The sequence below is a fragment of the Protopterus annectens genome, chromosome 4.part0, assembly GCF_019279795.1.
Source record: "Protopterus annectens isolate FY-2018-M chromosome 4.part0, PAN1.0, whole genome shotgun sequence".
Lineage (NCBI taxonomy): Eukaryota > Metazoa > Chordata > Ceratodontiformes > Protopteridae > Protopterus > Protopterus annectens.
Window position 1 is genome coordinate 562903894 of NC_056733.1, and position 25283 is coordinate 562929176.

Consider the following 25283-nt stretch of genomic DNA (forward strand, 5'->3'; position numbering starts at 1 on the left):
TGACTGCATGAATGGATGGAGGATAGCTGGCTAGCTGGATGGATGGAGCATGGCTGGCTGGATGTAGGAGGAGGATGGATGGCTGGCTGGCTGGCTGGATGGAGGATGAGGATGGCTGGCTGGCTGGAAGAGGATGGCTGGCTGGCTGGCTGGATGGAGGAGGATGGCTGGCTGGCTCTATGGAGGAGGAGGATGGCTGGCTGGATGAAGGATGTTTGGCTGGCTGGAGGAGGATGGCTGGCTGGATGGATGGAGGAAGAGGATGGCTGGCTGGAGGAGGATGGCTGGCTCGATGGATGGAGGAAGAGGATGGCTGGTTGGCTGGCTGGATGGATGGAGGAGGATGGCTGGCTGAATGGATGGAGGTGGATGGCTGGCTGGCTGGATTCAGGAGGATGGCTGGCTGGCTGGATGAAGGAGGATGGCTGGTGGCTGGCTGGAGGAGGAGGCTGGCTGGCTGGCTGCCTGGAGGAGGAGGAGGCTGGCTGGATGGAGGAGGATTGCTGGGTGGCTGGATCGCTTGTTATAAAAAAAAAATCTCGGTCGTTTTTTAGCGGCTGTAGAAGCACTTAAAACAAAGCGCTCTTACAGCCGCGATCTTTGCAGGGCTCTTCCTGCCCCAATCCCCACCCATTTCATGAACTGCAGCCAATTGCTGCACGAATTAAAGCACCCGGACCTAATAAGCAGCAGCTTTGCCTTCAGGTCCAGGTTGGTGATGTAACTGAATTGTTGTGAAAAAGCCAGAAGCAATTGTGAGTTTTCCACGGCGATTCAGTGCGATCGCAAAAGCGAGACTTTTCAGGTCCCACTACCTAATACAGCGGGCAACGAGATAAGGTGGCTTAACCCATGAGTGTCCCACTGACAAAGGGGCAGGTGGCAACCTTACTTGAAGTTCTACAGACTACAGATACATGACATTATATACAGAGTGACTGACAAAACACAGTAACTGATCTGGAGCTTTAAATCTTTGTGACTTCTCTGTCAGCAAGTGAAGTTAACCTCTTCAATTTGAATAAATTCCTGAAGACTTACTCTCCCCAGTTGACAGAATTCCATTCCCCTACTCTCTTCTTGTATTGAGGACCTGGATAGGAAGTCCTTGGTTTACACATCTGGGGGAGTCAGAGGAAGGAAACTGACAGTTTGAAGACAAAGCTAAGACGTTTGGCTCTGATGAAACATTTGACACAGAAAGAGAGGAAACGGGCTGGACTAAAAGGGTTTTGTCATACATACATACACAGTTCAAATTCATCTTTACAGTTTCTCAGGGCTTTAGGAGTTAACCCCTAACAAATTTTGCTGTCCCCCAAACACATACAAATAAGCATTGTTTGTGCTTATCCTGGAGTGGGATCTTATTCCCTCATTTATACATTTTAAATATTTAGTCCATGATGGCAGCAAAGGGGGGGGGGGGGTACCCGAAACAATAAAATACAACAAAAGGCAAAAACAATTACAATAACAGCAAGATTTTTCTTAATAGCAAGAAATGTTGAAGGCTCATAATAACAACACAAATTAAGACAAAAGGGCAAAAAAAGACCAATGACAGGCCTGAGAGAGGCATCTAAAGTGAAGAAAACATCTCCACACAAAAGGCGGGGGGGGGGTCAAACTGAACCTTGATAAAAAGTATTGAAACCCTAATGATATGGAAAAAAAGAGAGAAAAAGGACTGCACTAAAGGATTTGTGAAAATGCTATCACAAAAAGAATTCTAGTAGCCTAAGGCCATTTGTTTGATGCTGTGTCCTGCAGCATAGTAGAAGACATCCAGAGAGGAAGGTACCACGTGTTGTATTACAAATAAATGGGAGGGACTTAGCATCCTTTGAAAGTTGGTGCTACAGTGTCCTAATGGCTGCTGGCATTAGTCCTGCTGCTAACCTGGTGCTACAGTGTCCTAATGGCTGCTGGCATTAGTCCTGCTGCTAACCAGAATGAACCTCCTCATACTAGATATGTGGCTCACATCCAGAATGTTCAGAAAAATTAGTTTTAACAGGCCACTCAAGTGGCATACAGGGATAAAGTCCTAACTACAGCCAAGTCGGTACATGTTCTAGTAACAGCTCGGGCAACCAATGGAGCAGCAGGGAGATATGGGGGTGCCCATCCTGCAGGATGGTGATACTTCCTAAAGAGATGCATGATCCAAAGAGGGGAGTTGCCCTTAGATGCAACCAGACAGCATGGGGGCAGGGGAAGGGAATGGTGAATACAGCATATAACATAATAAAAAAAAAAAAAAAAAAAACAGGTGGAAGCACAGACAGTCCAATTCCCTTGTCACCCTTAAGATCCATGACTGGACCCAGCAACACCAGAGCAAGTCCGGGGATTGGGAGGAAGCAGGTAGACCTGGTATAGACATGGGGCATTGTGGTCTGGGACAGTATATATGACATCTGAGGGGACAAACAAAGATTGCATACTGCTAGCTGCACTCAAGCCTACATTAAAACCCTGAAAATGCATCAGTGCTCTCTGGCATAACCTAAAAACTGGCAAAGGTAGGCCCAATATTTACTAAAGCTTGTGAAAGTGTTCTTATAAATCAGGTGACTGCTTTTAAATACCTATGCAACTGGATGGAGCGTAATCTCATGTTTAAGCTATGTGCAGAAAAAGTAGCAACCAAAATTAATCAGCCCCAATTTGTCTGCTATAAGCTATATAATCACCTGGTGCCTAATCAAAAAGTACCAAGTATTTGTATCTAGAATATATGCATATATATATATATATATATGGTCGACACCACACAACCACAAGAACCACAACACGAACACACACAACACCACACGACACACCATATACACCACATACAAACGAAAAAACACACAAAACTAATAACACAATACAAACAACACACCAAAACAAAACACCACACAAACAAACATCCACAAAAAACACACACATCACACACACACAAACCACACACACCACCACAACAACCTTACTAACAACCAAAACCCACTATACCCCTCCACTAAACTCCGTACCCAGCCCTACCCCTAACTCACTTAACCCCCTAACTAACTCTAACCCTACCCCCCTATAACCCACCTCTAACTACTAATACCCCCCCACCTAACTACTCCTAACCTACTTAACTCACCCCCCCTAACCTCCTAACCTACTAACCTTAACCCCCCCCTCACTAACCTAACTCCACTTCTAACCACCCTATCCCCATCCAGACAGACCGCCAATCTCACCTGCCTCGCACCCTAACGTCCGTCACTACGTCGTACACATACCACACAGCCTTTCCCCATGTCGGCATCCTCGGCGCTGTTGTTTGTCGTCGTGGTCTTCTTTCTGCATTGTTGATGTTCTGCCACACCACTCAGATCGGTCGGTCTTTCTTGTTTCGGTCTCTTGGAGCAATTCAAGCTCTGTCGTCTTCTCTGCTGCGCTGTCGGCGAAGTCAGGTAGAACCATATATATATATATATATATATATATATATATATATATATATATATACATATATATATATATATATATGTATATATATGTATATATATATATATGGTTCCCTATCAGAAGCCTGAAACACTATAAGCCTGAAAATCAAAATCCTGAAAACTATAGACTGAAAGTTCAAAATCCTGAAAGACCAAAATCCTGAAACTCAAAATCCTGAAAACACAAATAATGCTAATATGTCACTATAAAGACACTAATATCTACCAACTGACCCTGACCCTAACCCTAACCCTAAGGTCCATCACTATCGCACACTCACCTGACCCGCCCTAACCCTAACTCACTTAAACCGCCCTAACCCCAATATTTGTCACTATTGCATACATGCCTAACCTGCCCCAACCCTATCTCACTTAGACCGCCCCTAACCCTAACATAAAACCAACCGCACACTTACCTGAACCCAACGCATGACCCAACACCACAGGGCTAACAATAGCAAAGCCACAATGACGTCAGTATGTCCATTTTGTGTTTTCAGGATTTTGAGTTTCAGGATTTTGAACTTTCAGTCTATAGTTTTCAGGATTTTGATTTTCAGGCTTATTGTGTTTCAGGCTTCTGATAGGGAACCATATATATATATATATATGTATGTATATATATATATATATATATATATATATATATATATATATATATATATATATATATATAGATATATATATATATATATATATATATATACATATATATATATATATATATATATATGCAGCAAAGGAACCAAAATGTGAATCTCTATTCAAAAGATAAAATAAAATCTCATCATTCATATCCTCTTGGCAGGTTCTGAGAATGCAGTCAGGCAAACCTCCTCAAAACAGTAAAAGATACCATAGTCCATACACACACTATAAACAAAGATGAGTGACTGTACAACAGAAGAAACTAAATAAGTTAAAGCAGATGTTTCCTCATGAGGACAAAAACTGCAGACCAAACATTCCTCAAACTTTTACAATTTGTCAGAATAAACATTAACATGTGAGCCTGACATTCAAAATTCTGAAAATCAAAGTTGCAGAAGCATTCACTATTTTCCCGAACCCATCAATAATCTTTCCATCCTTAACAGAAAGTATGTGATGGGAATTGACTGTTTACCAGCAGTAGGAATAATTAAACTATAGTTGCCGGATCACGTTTGGAGATAGTACATAAAATCTTAAAAAGACATTCTATCTTATGTTTTTAGGAGCAGCAGGCTGATTATCGGGGGAAAAACAAAGGTATAGACAGACACACACACATCCTCCAAAGCTGACAGTACAGAAGGAAATGGTGAGGGTTCAAGAAATTCCTTCTTTAACAGCTTATAAAATTCTCTGAGGGACAGAGAAACATCAGTGTACTCCTACTGAAAACATTGGCACATTACGGAATTAGTTTCAAAGAGAGAGGGACCCCAAAAGGAGAATCAGAAACTGAGCTCTCCTCTGATTCTGAATCAGCAAACTAAGGAGAAAATCTGTATTTGTCCTTTTATCTTCCTGTCCAGATTCAGAATCTTGAATCCCTTCAGGAAAGGAGGTTTCCTTCTTTCTTTTACCGGAAAGCAATAAATAAAATCACCTGAGCCAGACCCAGTAATCTACTACTGTCTAAGGAAATTTGAGGAGGAGTAGTTACATGTTTAGTTTCTGTTTCTTTTTGACAGAAAAAAAATGGGGCCAACAGTGTTATAAATGGCAACAGTAGCTTCCCCAGGCATAGACACAACATTCTGACAAAACAGGGAAGCCATCCCTGTTCCTTCTCCCAGGACTGAGTAGCTCTCCCTTGCCCACTAAGGGGACTCCAACAGCTATAAAGGACATGGCTAACTCTAGTCCATAGTGGCTATAGGTGCTACACCAGACGGATTTGAAATAAAAGATGAGAGGTATGCCAGGGTGCCAGATTTCTTGTAAAACAACAAAATTGTTTCTTCAACAGGATTTGTCTGCCATTTATTTTATAATAAGGCATCCTCCTATGGCTGAGTCAAATTGTTAGCCCGCTGTAGTGGCAAAGGCTGTTTGCTTAACTTTTTCTTTTTGTGAATGGAAGAAGGACAGAACTTGGGACTGTCTGTCTGTCTTTATCTTCCAAGTTCAAGCCAGAAATGATGCCTGTTTCCCAGGGGAAAAAAGTAGCAAAAGCCCGTAAAATTGTAACATTTTTAAAAGTCACTTTTTTCACATAAAAACACATTAAAAAGCACCTTAAAACACTTTTCAGTCCCCAGAAGTAAAATAAATGCATTTTATCCACAGAAACAATCTTTTTAAATACGTTAAACAACTTTTAAACTGACAGGAAAAAATAGCGCTCTCATTTAAAAGTACATTACAGTCTTGTAACAGTCCGTTAAAAACAAACTCCTATCTTTAAAATAACTTTAGTGAACTGGAAAGTATTAATAATTCACAAAAATAATTGAATGGAAGTTTTTCCCTAAGGGGAACTTATCTGTCCAGCAAAGGAACAGCGCAAGCTGTCAATCCTCAAAAGCCTCAGAGGAGCGTACTTTTCAGCAGCAGTAAAGCTCTGAAGGGCTTGGCACCCATACTTATCGTTTAGTCAGCTCAGCTTGAGCTGCCTGACAGTTTGATCACATGGAAGGTGCCCTGAAGCTCTGGAAGCTGGCTGGCTGTTATCTCCTTGGCAGGATAAAACCCATATATAGATAAGGCTAATGGAGCAGTGATCAATATGATGAAAACAAAATAAAAAACGCACTCCACGATGGCTCCGATAGGTTAAAATCCACTTTAATGAGTAAAATACACACATAATACTGAGCGCTTTCATTCCTACCACACTGGGGCTTCATCAGAATACATTAAATGACTACTACAAGGCTGTTTAAATATACATCAAATAAAATCCACCAATAAAAAAGAAATACATACTTGTCACATGATACTCTAATAAAAAATCAATAGACATAATAATGACCACAATATTAAAATAACCTGCTGATCTCTTTTTACCCACATTCAAACATCTGATATTTAACCAAACAAAATTATTACTGAAACATAAACTGTGTAATAACCATACAAATACTGAAAATATATACATTTTTCAATTTCAACTTTGACAATACGTAAAAATACGTTGTAAAAGTGTATAAAAAACACATTACAACCTATCATTTTTTTCTTTTAATATTAGCATAACAGAGATGGAATCATTCAACCCTGGTAGGAAATTAGCATCCAATCTCAGCTGCCATTGAAATTCCTTTTTAACAAATTCTTCCAATCTCCCTCCTAGGGTCAGCAGTTATTTGCTCAATTGTACCATATGATGAACATCTGAAAGAGTTCTGTCTGTGAATGTGAAGGGTTGTCCTGGTCCTGCCAAGTGATTGGTTCTTCACCTTCACAGACAAGCAGTAGGAGGAGTTCTGAGCTTTGACAGACTGTCAGGGAAGTGTAGGAGTGCACTATTACCCATATGCCAGTAAGGCAGGATGTTTGCTGAACATCTGGGAACACAGAATTGTTGATATATTAATATCACTGCATTAACACACACTAAATAAAAGGAACTATATTATAAAATAAATGGCAGACAAATCCTGTTGAAGAAACAATTTTGTTGTTTTACAAGAAATCTGGCACCCTGGCATACCTCTCATCCTCTTAGAGCAAAACATCTGGGCAAAACCATAAATAATGGGGGGACAAAGACCCAAAAATAGGGACAGCTTTTAATTATTGCAAAATTAGAACCCTGATAGAATAACAGGTTTTGCATTAGCATGGATTTTCTGAAAGGTATGAAGTCTGAAACTTAAAAGTCTGCCTATTTTCTGACTTCAACCCTCAATGATTTATTAATGATCTTCCAGAAAAACACAATTTTGAGAAACAGGCCAAAAATATGAGACAAAAACTTGGACGTTACCCTTATGTGAATGTAGCAGTTTTCAGGAATGTTGTTGATGCTTGTGATTTTGAAAGAGCTCTGTTAAAATTACAGAAAAAGACTAAGGGAAAAGGTTATGGAGATCTTCAGTTAACGGAACCAGACAAGAAAATCAAGAAACAGAGAGTCTTCCTTTGTACAGGGGTGGCAGAAAAAATATGTTTTAACATGAGACTAGTAGACATTATATGACACATGTTGTCACTACCCACATAGATTTTTCTCCAATATTCCACACACTTGTGCAAGCCCTTGGATAGCTTCTTAAAGATATATATACACACACACTGATCTACATCCTCCCTCTTAAAAAGACTGCCCTTTGTAAAAACAATATTAGAGTTAGACATGCATTACTATAGACACTTGAAACAAAACACAATGTTCATGGCCAAGTTGCCATGTATCTATTACATTGTCTGAAGATACGACCAAATCTCATAACGTAACAATCTGGACTGAATTAAGGAACAGGGACAGTCTACGGTCAAAAACTCATATCAGGAACTTCTGTATTCATCACAGGAATGGGAATATTCTCTGGAACTGGAACACCGGGCAACTCACTCTGAGAAAAAGTCTTTCTCACAGGCTGTGTGCTGTGGTGCAGCCTCGGACACCTGTATTAAATGCTTCCAATTCCACCTAAACTCTGCTCCTTGTGATTCCACAATGTATGATCTCAGCTGTGGGCAAATATTCTTCATGAATCCAATCCGATCATACCTCTGCACGCTTGCATCCTTACCACTTCTCCTTCTCGTAATGGACTGAGTGGTTTGCTGGTTTTATCATAGTAGGACTTCTGGATAGGCACTTCCTCAACAGATTGGCTTTCACTGACCTGTTGTTCTTAACACATGGAACCAACAACTGACTACTGATTGGTAATGTACTTCTGGTTTGTCTCGACAGAAGTCCCTGGGCAGGTGAACCAAGAGTTTTATCACAAGGAACATTTCTGAGATTCAAGAGATTCAGAAAAACATCACTATTATCTCATTTTGACTTCTCTAGTAACTGTTTTGCACTTTGAACTGCATGTTCTGCCAAACCATTTGACTGTGGGTACTCAGGACTACTTGTGACAGGAATAAAGTCCCACTCTTCAGCAAATATTTTGAACTGTTGGCTTGTAAACTGTGTGCTATTGTCAGAAATAACTGTTTGGAGTACCATGTACTGCAAAATGACATTTCACCTTAATAATGAAAGTACTGGATACTAGGTTAGGAATTAGGTCAATCTCAAATCAATTAGAGTAAGAGTCTACTAACACCAAATAACGTTGACCATTCCACTCAAAAATATCAGTGGCTACTGTCGACAAAGGTAGTTCAAGAATCTGGTTTACCTGAAGTGGCTCCTTCTGTTGATGTCGCTTTGTACTATTACACAAAGAACAAGAAGAAAGTCTTCTCTCAATGTCTAGTGACACAGAAGGACAAAATACTAGTTCTCTCACCTTTCTTTTGGTAAAGCCAGGTCCTGGGTGACCACAATGCAAGATAATAATATACTCTTGTTGCAAGGACTTTGGAACAATTATTTTCAGACCTTTCATAATGATACCTTTGTCAGACAAAATCTCATCTCTGTATGGAAAATAAGGTTGCACGTCTTGAGATAAACTAGATTGCTTTGATGGCCATCCTTGACTGAGAAAGTGGTTGAGCCTCCGTAAAACTGGATCTGTGGGCGTGTGATCTCAGCTCATCAAGACGTGTGGAAGAAAAATTTCTCACTTCTATGACTTCAAAATCAAGGTTATCATTCTCATGCTGTCCAGTGGTGTTTCTGGGTGATCTGGATAATGTATCAGTAAGATAAAGATGTTTGCCTTTCTTGTAGACAAGATTGAAATTATACTTTTGCAATCTTACCATCACATGTTGCAGTCTGGCTGGAGCTGAATGCATAGGCTTACTCAAGATAGGGACTAGGGGTTGGTGGTCTGTTTCACTCTGGATAGGTCTACCATAAACATAATCATGGAACTTTGAACATGCAAACACAATTGCCTAAAGCTCTTTCTGAATTTGGGCATACTGCATTTCAGTTTGGTTAGAGTGCTCGATGCATAGGCAACAGGCTGATCCTCTTGCAGAATGACTGCACCAATACCAAATTTCGAAGCATCACAGGAAAATGTTACTGGTTTGTGAATATCATAGTATATGAGAGTTGGTGGACTAGCAATTCTCTCTGTTCAAGAAATCAAATGCTCTTTGGTGTTGTTCTAACCAAGACCACGATACATCTTTATGTGTCAGCTCTCTAACTGGTGCTGAAAGTTGGCTCAGGTCTGGAATGAACTTGCCTAGATAGTTAACCATGCCAAGAAAATGTTGCAGGGCTTGAACGTTGCCTGAAACTGGCATCTTGAGAATAGCTGTTTGCTTTGAAGGGTCTGGTCGTAGACCTGATCTAGCAAATAAATGACCGACATAAGTAACATCTTGTAGTCTGAATTTGCATTTCTGTCAACTGATGTTAAGATTCACTTGATGTGCTCTTTCCAGAACTTTTCTGAGGTTTCTGTCATGTTCAGCTTTACCAATACCTCCTACTAGTATGTTGTCTACTATAATAGCACAAAGATATGCAGAAAAAAGTTGCTCTACTGCACGTCGAAAGACTTCACTTGCAGAATTGATCCCAAATGGCATTCTCAAAAATCTGAACCTGCCAAACAGAGTACTGAAAGTATGAGCATTGAGGATTTTTTGTCATGCTGAATTTGCCAAAATTAACTCTCTACATCTAAGACAGAAAAAAACAGTGGCATTTGGCATCAAGGCTGCGACTTCTTCGACTCCACTCATTGGATGATCAAGTCTTTTTAATGCTTTGTTCAAATCTCATGGGTCAATATATATTCTGATGTCATCTGAACTTTTCTTATGAGCTACCACCATGGAAGATACCCATTCAGTTGGAGTTGCAACTGGATAAATCACACCTTGTTGCACTATTTTATCTAACTCGGCTTTGACTCTGTTTTGCAAAGCTATTGGAACTTTTTGAGCTGGCCTTATAACTGGACAGACCTCTGGGTTTAACTTCCTGGAGTACACAACTGGAAGCTTCCATAATTTGTCTTCGAAAAGATCAACATAGGTAGAAAAAAATGTACTGACCGAAATTAGAGTAGTAGTCTTTTACGCTACCTTGATGGACTTCCTTATTAAATTAAAGAAGTCCCATTTTCAAACTGTCTCTGAGCCCTAATAATGACTGGATGTGCCGTTTGACCATGTATAATAATAAGTCATAACATCTTCCAGAAGAGTAACATTAAAGCACTAGAGCCTTCAGTCTGAATTTCTTCACCTCCACAAGCAACAAGCTTCACACACCTTGCCAGTCAAGCCTTTCACCATGACACACACTAGCAGATATTTCTGCTGACATAACATTGCACTTGGAATCTGTGTCAAGTTTGAGCTCTATGGCTTTGCCATGTATCTGAAAAATACAAAACACTTCATTCTTTACCCTTAAGTCTACTACATTAACTGTTTCATGAAGCACTGACACACCATCAACATAGAGAGTAGAATTGCAGCTCTCTATTTGATCACCTCATTTCTTAAAATGTTCCCTTTTAATAAAAGAATGTGGGCCTTTTGATTTACAAAACCTTTTGAAATTATTCCATTTATTGCACTTGTGGCATTGCTGACCAAAAGCTAAACATTTTTCCCTTTTAGATTCATGATTTCCCTCACAATTATGACAGCTGGTAATGAAACTAAGTGGAAGTCCATGCTTTGAGTTTGCTGAATCACTCTTATGCTTCAGTGAGACTGTGCAAACTCTGGAATTTGCTGGAAAGCTCTTGGGGTTTACCACTGAGTGCTGCAGGGGTTACAGTTGCTGCCATGTGCTTGGGCCTGTTTCTTTTAACGACGTGCTGCATACTATCAACATCAGCTTTATCACTGTGCCTTCTAGAGCTATTCTCATTTGGAAGCAAATTTGTGTGCTTTTCTGTGAGCTTGTATATCTGACAAATCTCAATGACCTTATTCAAAGTCAAATCACTGTCACTAAGCAAAATCTTTCTCATGGCATCATCTTTCATACCTCACACAAGTCTGTCCTTTACCACCTAATCCCTTAAATCACCAGTTCTGCACATTTTAGCTTTATTTCTCAAATCAGTTATATACTGTATGCTGCAAAAATTTTACCAGCCTTTTGATCCCTTTTGTAAAATAAGTACCTTTCCAGAGGAACATTTCTCTGAATTTACATTTTAAGCACTCAGGATCCTCCTTTGACTCATCCAGTACAAAAATATGATGGTTTTCCACCTCTCCTGCGTAGACAGCAGGTGTATACACAAATAAACATTCCCTTTCAATGGCTTTTTACACAGCTAAATTAAGTAGAATAAATGCCTTTGTACGGTCATCTTTATGCAGCCTGTATGAAAATGTCGTACTCTTGCTAAAATACTCTCCAGTTCTCAGCACTATTGCTGTCAAACACAAGTGCACTGGGTTTTCGAAATCCATCTGCCAAGCCCACAAAGTATGCACAAACACAATGAAAATATGGTCCTTGTAATTAGGGTCTATATTACAAAGTTGAACTCACAGGAGTTTGAACGTTGTAATATGGAACCCAAACGTTCGAAATAAGAAAATAGCGAAGCCACTGCACACCGATTTTTTTCCCAGGGAAAAAAAATCAGTGGGTCATTTTCGGGGCTTTGCTATTTCCTCCACTGTGGTGCGATCTCGGAGTTGGTATATTTAAGTGGGGGGGGGGGTGTGGTGGGCACAGCCCCCCATGTTGGGGGGTGAAGCCCCCCTCTTCAGTTTAAGTTTAAAGTGTTTTTTGTTTTTTTTTTTGTCACGGAACAGGGATTTTATTTCCCTGGGAAAAATGCTGTTCTGTGTTTTCATCATAACTGGATTTCGAACTTTACGGTTCGATATTGCAACATTCGAACTCCTGTGAGTTCGACCTTATAATATAGACCCTTGTAATTATGTATGAACAAACTGCTCTGTGAGCTTGTAATAACACTTAAATGCAAAATAAACTCTTTGAAATACTGAACTTTGCGAAATATGCCTGTAATGGTTGTATTTTGCGAAATAACTTTACTGTAATACTGCACAAACATGCTAACACTTTATACATGTCTGATAACTCGCATATCTTTAACAAATACGAAAATATGTGCTTAGCAAAAATATGGTCATTTCTTATTTTATTTTATTCAATTCGGACTTTATTTCAAACATTTCCCGTAGTAAGTCGAATATTTTTATCAATAAAGAACATATTGGTTTATGCGAATATCGTTTAGTGTGTCCTGTATGCCTAGTTTCATATTTTGCGAATAAGAAATAGTGCTGAGCAAGTTTTAACATCTGAAATTCATTTCTGACCTATTCTGCACATACAGAAGGGATGATTCACCTCTGTATATTCCTCCAGTTTCGACTGAGTGCCTCTCAATCTCAAACTGAAGAAATTGGATCTCATCTTGGCCTCAAGTCATTTTAGACATGCCGCTTCTGACACCATGTCGCTTGTCCCTCTCTAACATAGATGACAAGCAGTCGGGGTATTTCATTTAGATGCTTTAATACATAGAAACACATCAGGATGGATAGCAGCATCATAAAATACAAACTGGCTAACAGGCAGACCTTACTTACATACATGCTTACATCTCAACAGCTTACTACAAAATGGCAGTCAGGCTCACACCTGCTCAGTCTTTATACACTTATGCAAGTCCTTGGATAGCTTCTTAAAGACATAGACACAAACACTGATCTACAGGTATGTTAATTAGGAAACTTCTAGTGGTTATGTGGGGGTTAATAATATTAGTTTGGGCATTACTGTTTGCCTGTGTCTACCAGAGACAGGGGGCAAGACCTGGGGTGAATTTCCAATTTCCCATCCACTGGTCATGGTTACGCTTAAATAGGGTTGGAGATAGACTCTGACTCGCATGGATAAGGAGCATGGAATCTTCTGAGACATACATCTGTCTCACCAACATGTCTTATTTATGGCAAAAGAAAAAATAAAATTCTTGGATCTAGTGGTTCTGATGGTGTTTATTTTGTGGATGTGCAAAAGGTCCATCAAAGCTGGATCCAAGGATGCCTTGTATGCCAGGCATAGATCGGTTCTCAGTAACCTGTAGAAGACAGAGTATAGAGATGGAGCTTTAAGGTAATCCATATAGAACAATGAGCTTATACCCTGGATTCTCCTAGTAGGGAACCTTTGTGGGTGTTCCAACTGCTGCATGTGTTTGGTCAAGTACATGCCAAAGAGGATTATACTCAATGATGAGTATGATAAAGGCTGAATAAAGTGGCACTATGACTTCCTTGCATTTGGATGCCATGTCCTTACAAGTTGGGTGACACAGAATGATTTTCTTACTACTTCGGCCACATGTTGGTCAAAGGCCAGATTACTGTCTACATATGTTCCCAGATCCCTGACTACTGGGCCAACTCTCAGGGGTGTCTTATTGATGGAGTAATTAGCTTGAGTGTCAGTTTTCCCAAAAGAACTAGAATGCATTTCTTGGCATTGAGTTTTAGTCCATGACTTTGGCATCAGTCATTTCCCTGTGTTACACCCTCTTGTAAGAAGTTTGTGTTCTGTGAGTAATCTATGATAGTTCCCAATTAGCAGTCATATATGAACTTGGTCAGCCAAAGGCCCTTGACATTAGCCTTTACTTCTGAGAAGTAGATGTCAAATAAAAGCAGTGGTACCCCACTGACTAGTCTCTTATTGGACGTGGTATCACCATTCCTGACTTCCCAGGTCCTGTTAGTGAGTCTTCTGGCAATCCGGTGAGTTATGTAGGGGTTTAAGACCAGTTTGGTGAGTTTCTCAACTATTTCTGAGTGAGCTATTGTACTGAATGTCTCAGCCAGGTCCAAGTAGGCGGTATGCACTATTTTCCCCACATCCACTGCCTTGGTGTTCTCAAAGAAGTCTACCAGGTTAATAAGCATGATCTTCCCTTGGATCCAGTGTCTGAAGGTTGCCTATGTTTTCGTTGATCATTTCCATGATAATTCATTCCATGGCTTTGCATATTAGAATAGCCAAACTAATAGATTTGTAGTTTCTGGGGTTGGTTGATAGTCACCCTTATGAAGTGGGATAACCACTGCAGTCTTCCATTCTCATGGTACAAAGACTGTTTTTTGAGACTATAATTGATAAGTGACTCAAGTGGTCCTACTAGGTCATGTTTCCAAGCTATTTAAGAGGCATCTTGAGAAATTACTGGAGCCCACTGCAGCTGTGTTTTTGGCCTTAATAAGCTCGGCCAGAGCCTGCTCCCTGTTAATAGTTGGGGGGAGGGTTATGCTAGTATGTATATCATGGAAGGAGGCAGGTGGGGGTGGGGGATGACGTTGGAGCTGAATTTGTCAACCAGCAAATTTGCTATGTCACTCTGCTCAGTGCAGGTGGCACCACTAACCACCAGCTTGACATAATTATGTGTGCTGTCTTTGAGGCTATGGACATAGCTGTAGAAGGCCCTGTGGTTGTCTTAAGCCTGTGAGGCTATCCTGACCTTGGAATTGGCCTTGTTGGACTTAATTAGTCCTCTTAGCTTCTTGTTTAATTTAATCAGAGAACTCCTATCTTTATGGGAACTGTTTTTTCTGATTTTAGCCATGACTTTTTTCCTTTTGTTATATATCCTATTACAGTTAGAATTTTGCCAGTGTGGTTTATTTTTACAGTTGGTTTTGGGCTTCCTTCTATTAGGTACAGCAGCCACTATACAGTGATTTACATGGTTGTACAGTGCCTCTGTGAACAAGTCCGCATAGGTTATTGCGAACTTGGGGTTGGGAGGGGCACTGAATTTTGATAAACTATCTATTAATAGGGTCTAGTTTGCTTTGGAATAGTTCCTAACCTTTACAAGGTTTGCTGGAGTTACAGAGTTGATTTTTATTTCAAATGAGACAGCTTTGTGATCCGACCTCATCAGTGAGGAAGTGACATTGAGGGGGTTTGGGGGTGCAGCTCTCTCTCTATCTCTCTCTCTCATGTTGGTAAGTACCACGTCCAGTATGTTTGAACTTCTGGTGGGTGTGCACACTATCTGGTCGAGGGTATTTATAAAGTCCAGGAATTGGTTGTGCCTGCGAGTATAAAGCAGTGTATGTTTCCCTGTCTATAAAGGGGTACTTAAAGTCTTCCATGAATACAATCAACTGCTCTTTAGCATTTTAGTTACATTAAGAACTTGTAGCATTAGATAGCAATTTAATGTTAACTATACCACATTCATTTCTGAAGGGCTGAATTCAGAAATAATATGACAGTATTGCTACAATGGTGATTCATTAAGTATGTTAGGTTGCTAGCATTTAATTATTTACTTACAGCTAAGCAAGCATTTACACAACTACAGCGGTAGCGCTGTTACCTCACAGCAAGACTTTCTCCCATGGGCTTGGGAGTGCCTTCTGTGTGGAGTCTGCATGTTCTCCCCGCGGTTGGGTAGCGTTCGAAAGACATGTGTGCGTAAATGGGCGAGGTGTCGAGCTGGCACCTCAGCATTTCGTAAAAATCTACTGCCAATCATCAGCGAACCGGAGTTCTGTTGTGGCGACCCCTTACTGGGAAAAAGCTGAAAGACAACCAACAACAACATTAAAAATAAAAGTTATTGTACTGCAAAGTGTCAAACTGCAGATTATTCATTGACAAATGGTTGTATTAATTTAGATGGCTTGCTTAGTTTGGTTCTTTTCAATGTCATCATTAGTTAAAATATTTTATTACCATAATGTTCTTATAAAGGGGACTGGAGTTAGTTTCAACCGAAGCTCCTAGAAGGTAAAAAGCTGAGGCACTAGGTTCACTTAAAAAGAATAAAGTTGATTCTTCCACGGGCTGTGTCTGACTTTTTTGTAACATGTCATCATCTACAGCCCTGTGGCCCGGGTTGTAGCTGCAAATAGTCTATGGGCCAACCCACTTAAATTATAAATAAATAAATGAAACTGTTCGAAAAGCCGTTCAGGTCTTAAACACTAACAAGGAAAGCAGGATAAGTTATTTACGGCCTGGTCTCCCAGCTCAGAAGGTGTGTATGGGACTTAGTGATATAATTTATTTATTTATTTTTTTTTTATTTTACATTTGTTAACCGGGGGTGTCTGACTGAGCCAAAAAGGCCCTTTTTCAGCAGAGGCCCAGGGACAAAAGCTCCACAAAGAAAAATTACAGATACATTTAGTCATTTAGACATGATCAGTATACACACAAATTACAAAAGACATGTTTTTGCAGTGGTATGCAGTACATCAACAGTTACAGTGGAGAGAAACAAACAAAAAAATATTAATTTAAAAATAAAAGGTAATTAATAGATTTGTGTTGTACAGCTGAAATTTGGAACATAGGTAGAATACATACATAGTACACAGGTACAGTACATACACTGTAGATTAGCCAGTGTTTGTGAGTAAGATTGAAAACTATTATCAAGTACTCAAGATTTAGTATGTATACCTTATCCGCTTTCACTAGCCCTGGGAGTAATAATGCTTACTTGACTCACAGAACTTCTACAGAACACATGCAGAGCACAAAACCAGCAACATGAATGGTTTCTGCTGAAAAGAGGAAAGTGAAAGATGTTTTCTGACCTTCCCAATGGGCTGACAACTTTGTATGCAAAGTTGCTTGTGTTAGGTAAAAGTAAAAAAAAAATAAAATAAATCAATAAATAAAACAACTCTACAAGGCTCATGCCAAAAAGCACGGGGCAGGCACTAAAAGGAATGGGCTACTGGGATGTTCACTGTCACTAACCTCTGTTTCTGTGTTGTTATAAGGTCTGGAAATCCTTAATGCAAAAACTGGAATAAGCATATACATTGTTTCAGGTTCCTACTATGCAATCTACTACTATTAAGATAATAAAACTCACCTTAGCTTCGTAACTATTAATTACTTCTGTTTTATCTGATCTCCAGCCCCAAAATCCTGACTTATTCCTGTAAAAAATAGGAAGAAAATTATTTTACATGACAATTAAGGTAAGTGGAAAAGAATTTTATACAAAAGGTAGTCCTTCTATTGTTATCATAAAGCAAAGTTGCATGAGTCAGACAGGAGTCTTGCTCGCAATCTTGCTACAGCACTCTGAGAAGTTAAGAAAGTGTTGTGCCATCTCACAGATTAAAAACAACCTTTACACTTTAAATTATGCTGAAATATACCTGCTGGCATCATGCGACTGAAATGTAAGCATAAGAAACTAAACAAAATGAAATTATGGAAATGAAATGGCAGTCTAACCTCTATTCCTTTCTACCTGTTCACACTGGGGTATTCCAAGGCTCCATCCTTGGACCCCTTCTATTTAACATCTTCATCAACAACCTTTACTCTTTTGTCCACTCTCAACTCTTATTCAATATGCTGATGATTCCATAATCATCTCCTGCTCCGAAGATATCATTCACCTTCACACCTTTACCCAAGAGTCTTTTCACTCTACTGAAACATGCCTCAACTCCAACTTATACTAACCCCAAGAAAACAAAACTTTTTCTATTCCTTCCCAAAACTATGCAGCATCACAAAAACACCTTCTCAGTCTCTTCCCTAAACAATACAATCATCTAAACCATATCACATGCTAAACTCCTAGGTGTTATAACTGATGACCACCTAAGGTTTGATTTACATATTCAGGAATGTATAAAAAAACCACACCAAAAATTAGGCCTCCTATACAGACACAAAAATGTCCTCACTAACGCTTCCAAACTCTCCCTAGCACAAGCCCTCCTACTATCAACTCTACTCTACGCTGCTCCCTTCCTCACATCCCTCCAATCTAATCTCATGACTAAATTAGAACATACAACAAAGTTGCAAGGTTTGCTGCCAACTTTGATTATCGCACGCATCACTGTATAGCCTTAAAAAACCTGCAATGGCTTGAATTCCAACACCAGTTTCTACTCCCCCAACTGCTACTAGCTCATTCAGTTTTACACACAACATCATCCTGTCCCTTCCTCTCCACTTGCATCCAGCCATATATCTAAAACCATGCACTTAGCAGCTCACTACAGCACCAGTTACAAGTCAGTAAATGAAATACTAATATTGGTAAACTACACTATGGTCATTCTGTAGCCTCAGCCTGGAATAAGTTACAACCAAAAGTCAGAACTATCACAAACTCCAACTCCTTTAAATCTGCCTTAAAAGACAGCTTTCATTTGTCTTGGGCCTGCCATTGTAATGACCCAACATAATTACAACCATCTGCTATGCTGTTTGCTGTCCGTTTTCCTCGCTAACTTAGTCTCTTAATCAAAGGTTATTCCTCCTCAGGATTTACCTCTTCTCCCCTCTTTTGACTTTCATTCAAGCTACACTCTGTAAAACTCTTGCCCCTTCCAACTTTTCTCAATGTATTTTCTGCTGATAGACTGTTTTTTTTCTTACCCATGCTTATACACAAACTTGTTGCAAACTTGCTACTCTGCTTAAACAGAAATGTGTTGCAAACTTGTTACTCTCTTTATTGTACTTTTTCTCTCACTTTTTTATTTTCATTGTTAATTTTCTGTATAACTGATTTTGTAACTTGAACTACTTATATTTTGAATTACCTACATCTTTTGTATATTGATACTTTTGTTTTAAATTGTACTTTCTTTGGTTTAATTCTGGAGCTTTTCTCCAAGGGTCTCCGTTGAAAATGTGCTTTTGCTCAGACGGACTAACCCAGTTAACAAATGTCAAATAAATAAATTGATAAAAATGTGCAAGATTTACAATATCCTGTGTTTGAACATATAGATGACTTGTGGCCAGATGCAGGAGGCAATAGCTAGTTTGGGTAACAAAAAAAGAGGCTTTGCTTGGGGTACACAGTTTGAAAATCAGTGCTTACTACTTAAACTTAGCTACTAAGATGGATACAACATGCAAGCCACTGATGTGTTGATGCAACACATATGCATGTGACTCAGTACTGTGCAGTGAAATCAGCAGCATGATAACACAGAAACATGCAAAAAGCATGGATTAAACAAATGTATTCCATAGTTGTAGTTACAGTTTTCAGATGCATCTACTTGCAGCATGCAAATAAAGAAGTTATGTACTTACCATAACGTTCCATGTGAGTTGTTCATCTCGCCTTCATTCTTACAGATGGGTTTGGAGCCGAAACGCGGCTCCGAATCAGCCTATCACAAAGCTCGAGGTCTTCAGATAGCTCGGGGCCAAGTCTCTATCCCATGATGCACCTAGATTTACTTCAGATCTTGTTTGCTGCATATAATACCATATGTCATTCTATCACTCTAAGAGAAAGATATAGAAGTGTTGAGCAACCAGGAAGAATCCAGCATCTCGGTCTTCGAAAATCCCTGGAGAGGGTAGGAGGCTGCGAAGTAAGAATGAAGGCGAGATGAACAACTCACATGGAACATTATGGTAAGTACATAACTTCTTTACATGAAGTTGTTCTATCTCGCCGTTCATTCTTGCTAATGGGTAGCGTCCCAAGCACCATCTATCTCAGGTGGCTCACGGGAGTATGTTTTTTAGGACAGTAGACCCAAAGGAGGCCCTGTCAACTTTTTAATGAGTGATAAAGGTATGAGGTCTTAACCAAGTGGCTGCTGCACAAATGTCATCTATAGGAAGTCTGGCAGAAAAGGCAGAGGATGTAGACACTGCTCTGGTAGAATGAGCCTTAATTTTTTGTTGTAAGGGCATATTAGCAGCAGAATAAGCAAATGTAATACAATCGGATAACCACTTAGACAGAGTTGTTTTGGCCACTGGCATACCTTTTCTGGAATCTGAAAAGGAAACGAACAGCTGTTCAGATTTCCTAAAGTCTTTTGTTCTATCCAAGTAAAATCTGAGCTGTCTATGAACATCAAGCTTGTGCAGCATATACACTAAGTTGTTGGAGTGATTGGGGAAGAACACTGGCAAATCAACAAACTTTAGGCAAAAAGAAGGGATTAGTTTGAAGTGAGACTCTGTCAGCATGGAAAGTCGCATAAGGCGGCTTAATGGACAAGGCTTGAAGCTCTGACACTCTGAGGGCAGAAGTGATAGCTACTAGAAAGATAGTCTTCCATAACAAATATTTCAGATCACATGAGGAAGCTGGTTCAAATGGTAGGAGAATAATGTGAGAAAGCATAAAATTTAGATTCCATGGGGTATACGGAGATTTCACAGGTGGTCTGAGATGAAAGGTCCCTTTGAGAAAGGCTTTGGATAGTTTGTGTGACATTATGTTCAAGCCTTCAAATCCAAAATGAAAATTTGAGATAGCAGCAAGATGAACCCGAACTGTTGCTGCTGCAGCCCCTTTATTGAAAATCATGGTCAAGAACTCTAATATAGAAGCCATAGGGGCTAGGTAGGGATCAGTGTTGTTTTTAGAGGCCCATATAGAATTTTTTTTCCATTTGCTAAGGTATAGCTTCTTCGTAGAGGACTTATGAGAGGATATTAGAATTTGCTGCATCTCATTAGAAAGGTTATGGAACCTGGCTATGATGGGAATTGGAGCAGCGAAGCTGTCAGCTTCAGGGACTGAAGAGAGGGATGAAGTTCCCCCGACGAATGTGTCAGAAGATCTGGAACTGGGTCCAGAATCCAGGGGTCCTCCAACTGATGAAGTCGAAAAAAGGGGAACCAAATCTGATGAGGCCAATGAGGGGCTATTAGAATGATGGTTCTTCCCAGGGCTTTTGCTTTCTGTAGTACTTTGGGTATCAATGGAATTGGTGGGAATGCATAGAGGAGACCCGGAGGCCAATTGTGTATGAGTGCATCCCTTGGGGCTTCTCCCAGTGGGGGAATCAGGGCAAAGTAGCTTCTGCATTTCTTGTTCATGTGGTTGACAAAAAGGTCGCAGCAAGGCTGGCCCCACCTGCAGAATATCCTGTCTGCTATTTCTTTCTTGAGGGACCACTCGTGAGGCAACAAAATTGCTCTGCTCAGCATGTCTGCTATCATGCTGGATTTCCCCGGGATGTGCATTACTAACAGAAAGCATTGGGTTGATGTAGCCCATTGCCATACTCTTAGGGCCTCGCGACAAATGGGGTAGGACCTGGTTCCTCCTTGTTTGTTCAAGTACCAGACCACTGACATGTTGTTTTCCTGAATCACAATTGTACCCAGAGGAAGAGAGTCCTGGAAGTACTGCAACACTAAAAGTACTGCTCTCATCTCTAGGACACTGATATGCAGATGTGTCTCTTGATTGGTCCATGTGCCTTGGGCTGTTCTTCCCTGAAAATGCTCCCCCCAATCTATCAGGGAAGTGTCCATGGTCACTGTGCCCGCTGGTGGGAGTAGAACAAAAGGACGACCTATCGTGACATAAAGAGAGGTCAACCACCACTGAAGATCCTTTTTGCATGTGTTCGTGATCATCATAAGATGAGACATTGGGAGTTCTTGGTAAGACCATTGAGTGAACAACAGTCATTGCAGAATCCGCATGTGCATGTGACCCAACGGTATGGCTAATATTGCAGCTGCCATCACGACTAGCAATTTTAGTACTTCTGATGCTGGAGACTTGCTTTTGGCTATGAAATTGTGGACCTGCTGATGGAGTAGTAAGACTCTTTGTGCCGGAAGTCTCAGAGTGGTGGTGATGGTGTCCAATTCTGCTCTGATAAAAACGGTATGTTGCCATGGTGACAAGGCAGTTTTTCTGAGTTTATTGTAATGCCCAGCTGACTGCAGAGTGAAAGAGTCGTGTCCCTGGCTTGTATGAGTTGATGCCTGGTGGTGGCGGTAAGGATCCAATCATCTAAGTACGGAAACACCTGGAATCCTAAATGCCTCAGGTGAGCCGTGACCACTGCCATGCATTTGGTGAACACTCTGGGGGCTGTAGTGAGACCAAAGGGCAGGGCTCTAAACTGGTAATGATTGGCTCCCAGCCGGAAGAGCAGATGATCCCTAGATGGTCTGGCCATTTTTATGTGGTAGTACGCATCCTGAAGATCTATTGAACACATCCAATTGTCTTTCCCTAAAAAGAGAAGTATCGACTGAAGCATGACTATCCAGAACTTCTCTTTCTTGACAGATCTGTTTAGTCTGCTGAGGTCCAATATAGGTGTCCAGTACCCTGTCTTTTTTGGAACTAAAAAGAATCTTGAGTAAGTTCCAGATCCTATCTTGCCTGCTTGGACTGGTTAAATGACTCTTTTTGTTAGCAACAATTGGACCTCTATTGTTGCCTGTTCCCTGTAACTGGGTGGAACATCCAGGATTTTTCTTGTCACTGGAGGCGGTGTGGCGAAAGGAATGAAATATCCTCTGAAAATGATACTTTGTACCCAGCTGTCATTTGTTATTTTGAGCCAGGCTATAGATACAAAGATAAATGACCCCCAACTGCCTCCAGATTAGGACACTCGGGCTTCCTTTCAGGAGCGCTGGTAGGGCTTCCCAAAGAACTGATCTCTGTCGCCCTGGTTTTGTGGAACCCCTCTGCCGTGAGGGCGGTATCTTCCATTATTGCCCCCACCTCTGCCCCTGGAGGGGGGTTCACCAGGTGTGTCCTGAAAGGCTCCTTGGGCTTTGTGGAACCACATTTTCCTCCCCTTTGACCCTTGGGGTAGGGTCTGGTAGGGGTGGAAAAACGGACTCCGACAGCAGACAGAGTCTTTCCTTCCTGCTCACACCTGGTCAAAGATATTTACAAAGGATGACTTGAAGGGCTCTGCGAAGGAACACAAGCGCATTCAGGAGTGTCTCCTAAGAGCAATTCCTGTACCCGCTGCCCTACTTGATCCATCAGCTGCATATGAAATGAGGCGCATGGATGAGTTTACTATAGAGTTGAGGGTAACAAGCTGGGAGGCAACTTTATCTGAAGTGCCTGCAGATACTGTACCCTAAAGAGTATCTCCATGCTCTTTTAGGAGATCTCTTTGCAGTCTAGTAAAATGGGTTAGATAGTTGAGCGAATGCCGTGCAAAAGTCGCTAAACTGTACGTGTGCTTCCCATATCTATCCATGACCCTAGAATCTCTGATAGGAGGATAAATAGCCGAGGAAGTTTCTGAAATTTCCTTTCTGGTGGCTGCCGCCACCACCATGGCATCAACTGGCACACCCTTAGTAAGAAAAGATTTGTCCTGGGGGAGCAGAAATAAATTTAGTAGGCCTTCTGGGGAAAGGCTCCATGGTGTCCAGAGACTCCCATGCCCTTCATGAGACTAGCTGCATAAGCTCATCGAAGGGCAGAGACACCCAAGAGGTGGAGGGCTGAGACCCGAAAGCCTTCACGAGAACGAACTCATCTTCAATAGTGTTGGAGGACTGCCAGTCACCCCTCTGCCTAAGGATTTCTAATATCTCAGCAAATGAGATATCCTCAGGGGGGTCCGTGGGGACCCTTCTGATTCATCCAAGTCGCTATCAGATGTGAGGGACTTCTGAGGGGAGTTCAAATGTTTCCTCTTACAGATTCTCTTCCTGGGAACCTCATCAGTGGGGGCTTCTGGTGAGGTCTCGGAAGAGCAGGGGCCACCCAATGGGGCTTCCTGAGGCTCTGGGTCTCTACGCTTGGCAAGGATCTGTGAAGCAGAAGCAGACACAGGCGCTTTTGGGGAGGAGGTAGCCAGACCTGAAGTCAAAGATGTCTTAGAAAACATGACTCTCCACATGGCTTCGAGGGCACCTCTGCTCTGATGACAAGGGACCGATGGATCCGAGGAAACCGACGATACACCCGGTACCAGGATAGTGGGCTCTGAGCCAGAGGTAGGAGCCGAGCTCATCAGAGCAGAAGCCCTGAGAGGCAGAGTCAGAACCAACAGGTCGGTCCGACTATCCTCCCTGGACCCGACCAGAGAGTGTCAGCTCCTAGATTCCTCGATCGGCACCGAGGACATCAGAGTAAATGGAGCCAAAGACACTGGAGCAGGCATCGGCTCCGAAGGCTCAACAAGTCCGATGCCTCCAGCTGCGAAGGACCGATACGGCTCGGAGGAGGAAGAGTAGTAGATGGTAAAAGGGTCTTCAGTTTCAAAGCCGTATGGGTCAGAGCCGATAAGAATTTAGCAAAGGCCGGTGCCTGTAAAAGCTTCTGCACCACACGATCCGCATCCAAATCGGAAAGGCTAATCGAAGACTGAGATGAGTGGACAGAAAGAGGAACAGACTGCAGGAGTGGAGACTTGGGCACTTCAGATACTAGTTCCAAAAGTGGGGATCGGCTCGGAGGTCTGTGGAACTAATGTTGAAGACTTTTTTGATTTCTTTACCTCAGAAGCAGAAGCCTTAGAAGACTTTGAGGATTTGCTGGACCCATCCTGGTCGCGCAAAGCTTCTTGAGAGGAAGGGTTAACTAAACCTCTGTCAATTAACTTTCTCTATCTCTCCTGGAGGACCCTAGAAGAGAAAGAATGACAGATGGAGCAGCTTTCCTGGAGATGCAATGCTCCCAAACAATAAACACAATTCACATTACTGTCAGTGACAGACATTTTCTGCCCACATTTGGGACATTTCTTAAACCCTGATTTAGGGCGTCTGTCTTTATCATGGTCAGCCATATTGTAACACGCAATGTCAATAGGGTGCTGTAAAAACTAGACACACCCAAACAGGAAATATCAAACAAGCCCTGTTAAAACTATGGGCTAAAATAGTTATTAGCATGCACACACACACACACACACACACACACACACACACACACACACACACACAAAAACTATTTATCTAAACTCTAATGAGTAAATATATCAAAGTTGTGACAGAAACGTCACTATATAAAGGCACCCAACTAC

At 41.1% G+C, this 25283-nt stretch overlaps 1 protein-coding gene across 1 annotated transcript in view; it reads right to left on the reverse strand.

The window, feature by feature from the left end:
- Positions 1-25283, reverse strand: part of ANKRD13A (ankyrin repeat domain 13A) — a 1453295-nt gene that overhangs the window by 558852 nt on the left and 869160 nt on the right. The window contains exon 7 of the mRNA XM_044068498.1: positions 17396-17462. Coding sequence (XP_043924433.1) covers positions 17396-17462 — 67 coding nt within the window. The remainder of the gene's footprint in view (positions 1-17395; positions 17463-25283) is intronic.